An 11969-nucleotide genomic window follows, 5' to 3' on the forward strand; every position below is an offset into this window, starting at 1 on the left:
GCCCTCGCATATAATGTTATACAGGGTCAGTTTACCTGCTGGCCCTCGCATATAATTTTTTAGAGGGTCAGCTCACATGCAGGCCCTCGCATATAATGTTATACAGGGTAAGCTCACATGCAGGCCCTCGCATATAATGTTATACAGGGTAAGCTCACCATCAGGCCCGCACCTAAAATCTTTTACAGGGTCAGCTCACATGCAGGTCCTAGCATATAGTGTTTTACAGGGTCAGCTCACCCACAGGCCCGCACCTAAAATATTTTACAGGATCAGCTCACCAGCAGGCCCTCACATACAATCTTTTACAGAGTCAGCTCACCTGCAGGCCCTCGCATATAATTTTTTAAATGGTCAGTTCACCATCAGTCCCTCACCTACAATCTTTTAGAGGGTCAGCTCACTTGCAGGCCCTCACCTACAATCTTTTAGAGGGTCAGCTCACTTGCAGGCCCTCGCATATAATGTTTTACAGGGTCAGCTCACCAGCAGGCGCGCACCTAAAATCTTTTACAGGGTCATTTCACCTGCAGGCCCTTGCATATAATTTCTTTAGAGGGTCAGCTCACCAGCAGGCCACCAATCATAATTTTTTAAGGGTGTATAATGCCCTCCCTTATGTGTAATAAATGGTGTATTGGAGTGCCGGTTCCTTGTAATTTTTGGCAGCCCTTTCACTTAGTGCATAGGCTTTATGAGTGTAGAAGTCCCACTACCTGAACAATTGTACCACAATATGAATGAGGCCCTCCATTATGTGATATAGGTTGTATCGGAGTGCTTCTTCCTTGTAATCTTTGGCAGCACTTGCACTTTATATACAAGTAAATATGCAGGAAAGAATGTTTCTTAACAATTTTTCCTCTAAAATCGATTTTATCTTTGGTTTTGTGCGTATTAGTGTCAGTCTGTAAAAGTGGTGTACTACTCGGACAACATCATTCCCAGCAGCGACCTGGGAGTCCAAGATGCATCCAGACATCCTCTCCATGCTGTTCCCAAACCATTTCGTAGGTGTTTTCATCATTTTCTGATCTTTTTCTATGAACCAGACACCCTCCCGTCTTCAGAGCAGGGGGTGCCTGGTTTAATGCTCGGGTTCTCCCATTGACTTTCATTGTGCTTGGGTGCTCGGTAGAGCACCTGAGCATCCCGAGGTGTTCGGCCCGAGCACTTTGGTGCTCGATCAACACTAGCAAATATGCAAATGTTTTTGTTTATATTGTGCTGTAATTATATAATTGAACATATCATTGTGATATGTGTGTATAGATCTTCACATGGCATCTCTTTATTGCTTGACAAAGGCCTCATTGTGCTGGGCTGAAAGGTTGCTTGGGGAATAACCAGGGTCCAACATGCTATCCACCGTACATTGGAGTGCTGCCTTTTCTATTTTGTATCTATCTATCTATCTATCTATCTATCTATCTATCTATCAATCTATCATATTCAGAAGATTGAATCATAAGGTAAACCTTAAACAATTGTATCATCTTAGTGAACACACAGACATGTGAAGGGCTGCTCACCTATTGTTGCAGGCTCCGGTGATTAATCTGTACTTTACATCCTGGCAGGTATTCGTACAAGGTGGTGGATTATATGACACAACACAACCAGTCATATTGGCAACAATACTGAGAATGTGATGAGGTATTTCTAAAAGTAAATAGATTACATTATGTAACTCAATTTGAATGGTTATGGTTTCTATACATGTATAGAGGCAGTAGAGGGGAGTCCTGGGTGTCCCCAAATATACAGGCACTATTCATCTGCTATCTATCTATCTGGACAGGAAGTGAAATATTTGAAGTGACTACAAATATTAATAAATACATTAATAAATTAATAAATAATTAAATAGAATATTCGTATATAAGCTGTTAGTATGTGATACAGATTTTTGGATGGAAATGTCCCTTTAACATAAAACCAGATTAGAACAATAGATTACATTTTGATGACACATTACTTTTAAGGAACCTCCTTGTGAAGCATGTCTGACAAACAGGAAAAGAGTGAAGGACACAGGATGTGAGCTCACAGAAGAGGAGCCGTTCCAAGATGAATGACATAATGAAATAAAACTATAGATAACTTACGTAAAACAGTTAGCAGCAAACTAGATAGCAGCAAAGTACACCAAGTATAATAGCATATATCACTGAATACAATTAATATGAATTCTAGTTTAACCCTTAGTGACCAACAATATGCCTTTTTACAGTGGTCACCAAGGGGTGGTGGGTTGGGTGCCTTTTTTTTTACAGAGGGACAGAGGGCCAATCTACACTAAATGCTGCACAGCTCTCCCATGCAGTCAAAAGCAGGGGCTTGACTCTCACATGAGTGCCAGCCTCCTGCTGTGATGGCCGAAGCAGACGCGTTGATGGGGGCTGTTTAACCCCTTAGATACCATGAGCAATAGCAACCACAGCATCTAAGTGGTTGCTAAAGGTACAGACTTTCATTGTCTCCCATTGGCACCCCACAAATGGCTGTGCATGGCAGCCTAGAACTTAATGAAGGCCCAGGCTTGCCTTCATTATATTCCTAACAGGCTGCGCCTCTCTGGCACAGCCTGCTGGTGGATGTCAGTATAGCACAGACACAATAATACATTGCAGTGCATAAGCAATGCAATGTATTATACTGTAGAAGCGATCAAAAATCGCCTATTAAATTTCCCTTGTGGGACTAAAATAGTTTTATTAAATAAAACAATTCCAAGTTAAAAAAAAAACACCTAAAGTGAAATCTTCTCCATATATGTGACCCAGAGAATAAAGTTATAATGTTATTTATCCCCAAAAATGAACACCGCAAAATTTATAACTTAAAAACAATTTTTTTTCCTAGAATCCCCCCCCCCAAAAGAGTTAATAAAAGTTAATCAATATTAATATAGTACAGCTAAATGGGGTCACTAAAAACGACATTTTGCCCAGAAAAAAATAAAATAAAATAAATTAAGCGTTATATTTTAGGTGATTTTAACTTGGGTATCAAGCAACTTGAATTGGCACATTTTAAAAGTTCTTCATGCTGATCCAAGGGATAATAGATGTCATTTAGAGCAAATAATATAACATTGTGTTTATTGTGCTGTGTATTGTAGGTGTTTAGACTTTACATTGTTGTCACACAGTTGCAAGTTATTTAATTAAGCATACAGTAAATATTTTATGAACAAATCCATTAACTCTGCAAAAAAAAAATATGCTGTGTGAAATAATTGACTTCGTTAAGTGCATTCAGCAAAAATAAGAACATTCATTTGTATATATTTTTTTTTGTTTGAAAATAAAAGAGTCTTTGCAGAAAGATTCCCAGCCTGAGGTTTGGTATTATATATGTGTACAAACCCATCTTAACAAATGACTACTTTGACAACTCAGTTATTGTGTCATGGGAGGCTGGTAAAATGTGGTTTTAAATGAGATCATATTTTCTTTACACAGAAATAATGGCAATTACCATTGGGCTGAATAGATGCTTTGTCTGTGCTATTGTTCAGAGCTTGTAGCATAAGTTTTAATTCTTCTCCAGTTTTCACATTCATTTTGTTTTCTTGTTCTGAAGCAGCCATTTCTCCTATGCTTTGGTTCAAACTTCTGCAAATGCAATGCAAAAAAAAACAAAAAACGCTGTACATAAATATCAAAATGGTGGAATTTAGAAATACAACTTATCCCGCAAAAAACAAACCCTCTTAAGGCTATTCCCATGTCCATCTGATCTGAGAACCTCAGTATACAGTATGTCATATTCTGGTCCATTTTGTGGGATAGACTTGCCAACTCAAATATTGGAATGAGAAAAAATGGAATGCATATGGAAGCCATTCATGTGCTATCCGTTTTTCACAGAATATCGGACACAGTCATGTGAATAATGCCTAAGCTACCAAGTTACTACCAAGAACAGTAGTTATTGTGGTAATCAACTCTTCCTGTCATATGTTGGCCGGACCCTGACAATCACAGCAGGACCTGCAGACCATCTACTGTTTATTCATTTAAGATCGGGTATACTGAACTGTCAAGGTAGCAGGGGTGCCCCTAGCCGTTCTGCTACCTGAGGCAAAAACTAAAAATGGCGGCTCCTTCCCTTCAGCCCATGGCCCTTCGGCTGCCCTCCTCTTGCCCCTACCTGGTGCTGCTTGAGGCGATTGCCTCACCTGGCCTCATTGGTGGTGCACCCCTGCAAGGGACATATAATAACACGCTGCCAAAGGTGTCTGGCAGTGGCTCATTCCCCTCTCTCTATTGTATGGAAATTTGGGAGGAACAGAGTTAGGGCTCATGCACATGACCTTATGGCTTTTTCAGTGTTTTACCGTCTGTTTTTTACAGATCCGTTGTTCCGTTTTTCGGGTTCGGTTTCCTTTCCGTTTTTCCGTATGCCATATACATTATACAGTAATTACATAGAAAAAATTGGGCTGGGCATAACATTTTCAATAGATGGTTCCGCAAAAACGGAACAGATACGGAAGACATACGGATGCATTTCCGTATGTGTTCCGTTTTTTTTGCTGACCCATTGATTTGAATGGAGCCAAGCACCGTGATTTGCGGACAAGAATAGGACATGTTCTATCATTTCAAGGTACGGAAATACTGAAACGGAATGAACACAGAGACACCAGTTTTTTTTTTTCTGAACCATTGAAATGAATGGTTCAGTATATGTACCGCATACTGAACAAAAAAAAACTGGCCAGTATACTGAACGCAAAATACTGTCGTGTGCACGAGCCCTTAGACTTGCATGGCTACTGGAGATAAGCAAATCGATCCTGTAGAATCAACAGAGATACAGAGATCTGAAAGGGATTGCTTCTTCAGTATACCTGTGGATGTATCGAGTTTTTAACAGCCTTTAATCAGATGTATGAGACAAATTTCATTCACAGAAAATTCGATGACCTTTGGCTTCATTCACATACTCGTGTCTGTTTTGCAGATGCAAATATTTGGACCATCTTGCATCTGAATTGTGCATCCCCAGAGTTCAGGAAGTGTGTCTGTGTTTTATAACCATGGTTTATCCGTTTTTTTGGGTTTTTTTTGCCTCCACAAAGAAATAGAAAACTTGTTATCTAACATTTTATCATTTTTCTGTGCAATGTATCAGTGAAAAGTGTACAGAACATTGATGGCATCCATGTTCTGTTCATGGTTTTTACAGAACCATGGACTTCAGTGGACATCTTAGTAGTGTTTATTGCGAATATTCTAATCGCAAATTTTTATTGCGAATATCGGCACTTCGAGAATTCGCGAAGAAGCAGAATATAGTCTTATATCTTCGTAATCACGAATATTCTAGATTTGTTTTCATCAGTACCCTCACTGCTTCTTGCTTTTGGGCCAATGAGAAGGCTGCAATATCTTTGTCAGAGCTTAGCAACATCCCTAGCAACCAATAGGAAAGTTGCCCACCCCTTACTATATAAGAAACTCCCCAGCAGCCCTTGTATGCAGTATTTTGAAGTTCTGAGACAGACAGCAGTGACATTGCTGTGCTCTGTGCTTTGCTGTGTAATCTGGATCCTTATTCAATTACATTAGATAGTTAGTTAGTATTGGTTGTGGGTTAGAGAAGACACTAATAGCTTGTGATGAGGCAGAACTTGGTTTACTTGTGTGGATTAAGTTCCAAACATACAAGACATTTCAGCAAACTGTAACAGAAGCCATCTTGGTATAAAGAGAGAGAGAGAGAACCAACAAGTTTTACAGATATACACAACTGGTAACCTTAGCATAAAGTGCCATCTACTGGTCAAGTGATATTAATACACAATACTGTATATGGTACATGCTGTTGCATACCCAACAGTTAGCTCATATATATAATATAGATAGTTAGTGGGAGATAGTTAGATAGTGATATAGTGTAGCTGGTTCCAGTGCAGGGTGTTAGCTAGTGTGATAGGAATTACTGTGCTGGAGATTGTGTCCGCCCCCCAGCAGCCGGGGGATAGACACCGCCTCCTCCTGCAGAGGGAAGCGATGTGGATCCTGCGTACCCAAGCATTAGGGGAGCTTGGATTGAATGACAGATATGACTTGAGCTCATTCCTATAGGTTGTCCAAAAATATATTATATGTTATAAATTCAAAAATATAGAAAATCCAGCTCAAGAAATGGTGGAAAATTCGTAGCTTTATTGCGGCATAAAATCTTCGTCAGAAACAGGAATGTTCAGTTACGCGTTTCAGACCACTAACAAATATCGGTCCTTCCTCATGACTTATCGAACTGGTAATGGGATCGCATCATATGAGCAGCTCACACAGCTGGCCATGCAATCAATCAATCAATCACATGATCGTGAAGAGCTGCACACACGGTGCAATCACATATGTCCAATCACTTTCAACATACATAGAGAAAATTAAAATCACATGTGCTGACCAAAACATCTACATAAATACGTAGTTGGTGCATATATAAAAGACAATGGCAAAGCAGAAAAATATAATAATAATGAAACATCTAAACACAAAAGGGAGAAAAGAAAAACTCCCCTAATAGTGTAGAATTAAATCATGTCTTTTGTTGAGACCTTGAGGCTGTCTTGAACCCAGTTGGAAAATCCAATATGCCTCTCGATTTAACAGTTTGCTCCTATGGTCGCCCCCTCTGGTGGAAAGGAAAACTCTCTAGATTCCTTGAACCACCAGATTGGAGGTGTCACCTGCATGCAAAATCGCAAAGTGCACAAGGGAATGTTTCCTCCCCCTTTACGCCCTATTGTAGCAGAAATCGGTTCTTTCTCCGAGAGACTTTCAGAGTGGATCGATTCCCTGCTGCAACCGCTTATTTTGCATATTCCAGGTTTCCTTAGGGACACTAGGACTTCAAATGGAAGCCTGAGTTTACCTGGATTACAGCAGATGTCACTGCTTTATATACCAGCATCCCACACGACCTAGCTTTGGTTTCTCTTCGCTGGTTCCTCAATAAATACAGTGATTATTCGGATGGGCTCCAAGAATATATGGGGATAGTGGTGGAGTTCCTCCTCCAGTACAATTTTTTCATGTTCGATTCTATATTCTATCTTCAAGTTTCGGGGGTGTCGATGGGGGCCAAATTCTCTCCCTCCATAGCCAAAATCTTTATGGCATGGTGGGAGGTTTTTTTTCTCCTCATCGACACCCACCCATTTAGTGGTCTGGTGCAGTGGCATGGTCGCTACATCGATGACCTGCTCTTTGTATGGTCTGGTGATGTGGCGGCCATACCACTGTTCCTCGACTATATCAATTCATGTGTGGAGTCTATTTCTTTTAGTCTCCAACATCACAGCAGATACATATGCTTTTTGGATTTGTGCCTGGAGGGGGACTGCACCACATCTGAAGTTATTACCACTACATACAGAAAGGAACTAGCAGGTAACACGATATTGCATGCCAATTCGTGTCATCCACCCCATACAATTCGGAGTATTCCCAAAGGTGAACTCGTTCGAGCTCGACGCAACTGTTCGAATATTCATTTATTCGCACAAGAAGCTAGGAACATCACAGATAGGCTAACTGGTAGGGCTTATTCTCAAAAATCTGTTGTCTCCTCTGTCATTGAAGTTTCAGCCATGGATAAAGCTCCCCTTGTGTTTCCGAAAGTAAAATCACTGCCCCAGATAAATACCATACCAAAATCCAAACGCAATTTCACTCCCTTTGTGACACAATATAGCCTGGAATATGATTGCATATGTAAAATCATTAAGAAATATCTTCCTTTATTGTCATGCGATAGCCAGTGGATGGACATTGTCGCAGGGGGAGTGAAGTGTACAGCAAGAAGGGCTCCAACCTTGGGCAATTCCTTAAGTCCCAGCTTGTTCTCTGAAAAGGTTTTGCAGAGACCAACCTGGCTTAATAACAAGGGCAGCTATAAATGTGGTCATGTCAAATGCATTTGTTGCAATCATACTAGAGCCACAAAAAAGTTTAAATCCAATAATAAGGAATTTACCATACAGTCCTATCTTAACTGCAACACAAAGTTCGCAGTCTATTTGATAACATGCGAACTATGTCAGTTGCAATATGTTGGGTGTACCACGAATGAAATAAAAACTCGCATACGCAAGCATATTTCAGACATCCCACACTATGAAAACCGCAACGTGTCTGCTGTCAGCACACACTTTGCGATTTTGCATGCAGGTGACACCTCTAATCTGGTGGTTCAAGGAATCGAGAGAGTTTTCCTTTCCACCAGAGGGGGCGACCATAGGAGGAAACTGTTAAATCGAGAGGCATATTGGATTTTCCAACTGGGTTCAAGACAGCCTCAAGGTCTCAACAAAAGACATGATTTAATTCTACACTATTAGGGGAGTTTTTCTTTTCTCCCTTTTGTGTTTAGATGTTTCATTATTATTATATTTTTCTGCTTTGCCATTGTCTTTTATATATGCACCAACTACGTATTTATGTAGATGTTTTGGTCAGCGCATGTGATTTTAATTTTCTCTATGTATGTTGAAAGTGATTGGACATATGTGATTGCACCGTGTGTGCAGCTCTTCACGATCATGTGATCGATTGATTGCATGGCCAGCTGTGTGAGCTGCTCATATGATGCGATCCCATTACCAGTTCGATAAGTCATGAGGAAGGACCGATATTTGTTAGTGGTCTGAAACGCGTAACCGAACATTCCTGTTTCTGTCGAAGATTTTATGCCGCAATAAAGCTACGAATTTTCCACCATTTCTTGAGCTGGATTTCCTATATTTTTGAATTTACCATTACGCATCCGGGTGCGTCATCCGTGCTCGACTGGTGAAGGGGAAGGTGAGAGCTGCTGTGTGCTTAATGTGATTATATGTTATACTACTGCTTCTGATTAAAATGTATGTGATTTCTGCCGATGTCTTTAAATATTATGTTATGTTTTTCACTAACCTTTTATGCAGGCGCATTATTGTTGTCTATTGCCATGGCAACACGCAGCACCGATGCTTAAAAGGGTGGCGCAAATGTACGCGCTGATGCACAGCCCGACGAAGCGCATGTAGCGCGAAACGGCCATTTGCCCCCTGCCAGATCCATGGATTTATGGAATAATAAAGTATCTTATTGAAGCAACACATTGGTGAATAAATACAGTGTTACACTGAACTGGCTTAAGGTCCTTTTACACAGCAAAGACCATGATGAGTACTGATCAACTATATAACAAGTCTATTGGTGCTTTTTTAAAGCATACCTGAGCTTTAAAAAAGAAAAGTTTGCATAATGACCGTGCTTCTTTGTACAATCATCACTTTGGCAGCAGTTATGTTTTCGCTTCCCTAATGTATTTTTTTTTTCCAACCAAATTATTCCCTGTTTCAGCAGCACAGCTGATGCATCTCACTCAGAAGCAAGGTGTGTTTACCTTCTGCCAGCACTGTACTACTGTGACATCCTTTCCCTTACTTCCCACTATGTTTGTTTTCTATTCCGGAACTCACAGAGCAGATAAGGAGGGAGAGATAACACAGAAAGGCAGGAGGCTCTCGTGATGTTCAGAAGCAGTGTAGAAGCAGTTCTGTTATCAGGCTCAGGAGCTCCGACACGCTCCCACTTCCTCTCAGCCATATTCTCAGTCTCTGTTATCAGGGATGGATCTTGCCTGACAACAGGCAGAGGACTGCAACTTAGGTGGAAGTGAGACCCTAGTGGCCAGGACTAGTGATTTAGAAATTTGCTAGTTACACTATTCTCTATTAAATATAATGAAATTGTGTGAAAGTACAGTGAATCTTTAAAGGACCATTTAGATGGGCAGATAAAAGCTGAAAAGGGGGTTAATGATCGTTAGTTATTAGCAATTATTCATTCCGATACAGTTTGTCTATAGTCAACATCACATCCTCTGTTTATGTGCTGCTGACCCAACATAATAGATCAGATGATTCTTCTACAAACAAGTGTTTGGTTGTTTGACAGCTGATTGCTGCCCTCTGTACACCTGGACATTCGTTCAGTCAATCCTCAGCCCATGTAACAAGCTTTATAGGAAAGTCATTCTTGCAGCATTTACAAGCATCATCTGAAGACTGAAATTCTGCTGATGGCTTTGTTGAGCATGTTACGTATAAGCAAAAACTGTAATGGATATGATGGATAAGCTGATGTATAGTTAATTACATACTGTAGAACATATAGAGAATCATTTGTCTACTTCCAGTGATCGGGCTACAATTATTAGCCGCCAGCTGAGTGTTCTATTAAAAAGTCATATTTTACAGAGTTAATAATGCATTTCTTATAATGATGACATATTTATGAAAGTAATGGGCAGCAAGACATATTTCCCACAGTGAAGATCAATGTAAGGCCATGCAAAAACATTATTGAAATCAACTTTTTATTGTACTCATTTATATGAGCAATGTTCTTCTCCGGTGTCTGAGGGCTCATATGTGCACATATTCATTCTCCATAGAGCATGCAGCATATTACAGTGGATTTTACAAGGACTTTCTGATCATAAATCCTTAAAGGGGTTGTGAAAGAATGGGGAAGGGGGCGGATCTGTAAAGGAAAGATTACTTACTTACTTCGCAGTGCTTGCTCCCTGCTCCTTCTCTTGCAGGTCTGCGAAGCTCTGCTGGGCTCCATCAATGTCAACATCTGGTTTGACATTGCCGCAGCCAATCAATGGTGACAGTGGAGACCGGATCCCCTTGTGTCATGTGACCATTTGTCATGATGTAAGGGGAGATGGTCACCACTGAGGACAGTGATTGGCTGTGGGGATGTGAAACCAGATGTTGTTGTTGACATTGAGGGAGCCCAACAGAGCATTGAAAGCCTGGAGGAGAAGGAGCGGGGAGCCTTTGGCAAGAAACAGGTGTGTGTGTGGAGATGGGGGAGGGGAACCCCTCATTCATGCACAACCCCTTTAATCTAATGTAAGCATTATCATTTCTCATTACATTACCTTTTTATTCTGCTATGAATTGTTTGATTGTTAATGAATTTCGGGTTTTCATTTGTAGCTAAAAAAAAAAAAATGAAAAGTGTAAAAAATAATTTAAAAAAATTACATCATACTTACCTCATCCATTTGCTCATGATGGGCCGGCTGTTGCCATCTTGATTTAAGATCTAGAGCAAAGTCTCGTGCGGCCCGTGATAATGTCATCATATCGACTGGCGTGGTGACAACATACGTCACCGTGCATGGGATTTCGTGTGAGATCTTCAGCTGGTACATCACGAGCAAATGGATGAGGTATGATTTTTTTTGTTTTTTACACTACAGGTGAAACTCAAAAAATTAGAATATCGTGCAAAGTTCATTTATTTCAGTAATGCAAATTAAAATGTGAAACTAACATATGAGATAGACTCATTACATGCAAAGAGAGATATTTCAAGCCTTTGTTATAATTTGGATGATTATGGCTTATAGCTTATGAAACCCCAAAGTCACAATTTTGAGGTACCCTTTGCTCAGGGGGTATGGATTAATTAGCTGACTAGAGTGTGACACTTTGAGCCTAGAATATTGAACCTTTTCCCAAAATTCTAATTTTAAGCTGCATTAACCCCTTAAGCACTCAGCCCTATTTCACCTTAAGGACTTGGCCATTTTTTGCAAATCTGACCAGTGTCACTTTAAGTGCTGATAACTTTAAGACGCTTTGACTTATCCAGGCCATTCTGAGATAGTTTTTTTTTCACATATTGTACTTCATGACATAAAAAAAATACCAAATTTACACAAAATTTAGAAAAATTGCAAATTTCCAAGTTTCAATTTCTCTACTTTTATAGTACATAGTAATACCTCCAAAAAGAGTTATTACTTTACATTCTCCATATGTCTACTTTATGTTTGGATCATTTTGGGAATAATATTTTATTTTTTGGGGATGTTACAAGGCTTAGAAGTTAAAAAGCAAATCTTGAAATTTTTCAGAAATTTTCAAAAAAACA

At 39.9% G+C, this 11969-nt stretch overlaps 1 protein-coding gene across 1 annotated transcript in view; it reads right to left on the minus strand.

The window, feature by feature from the left end:
• Positions 1-2477, minus strand: part of TPO (thyroid peroxidase) — a 297193-nt gene extending 294716 nt beyond the window's left edge. Inside the window, 2 exon segments of the mRNA XM_040429901.1 lie at positions 1533-1662; positions 2423-2477. Of these exon segments, the coding sequence (XP_040285835.1) occupies positions 1533-1662; positions 2423-2477 (185 nt within the window).
• Between the last annotated feature and the right edge of the window lie 9492 nt (positions 2478-11969).

Source organism: Bufo bufo, chromosome 4 (assembly GCF_905171765.1).
Source record: "Bufo bufo chromosome 4, aBufBuf1.1, whole genome shotgun sequence".
Lineage (NCBI taxonomy): Eukaryota > Metazoa > Chordata > Amphibia > Anura > Bufonidae > Bufo > Bufo bufo.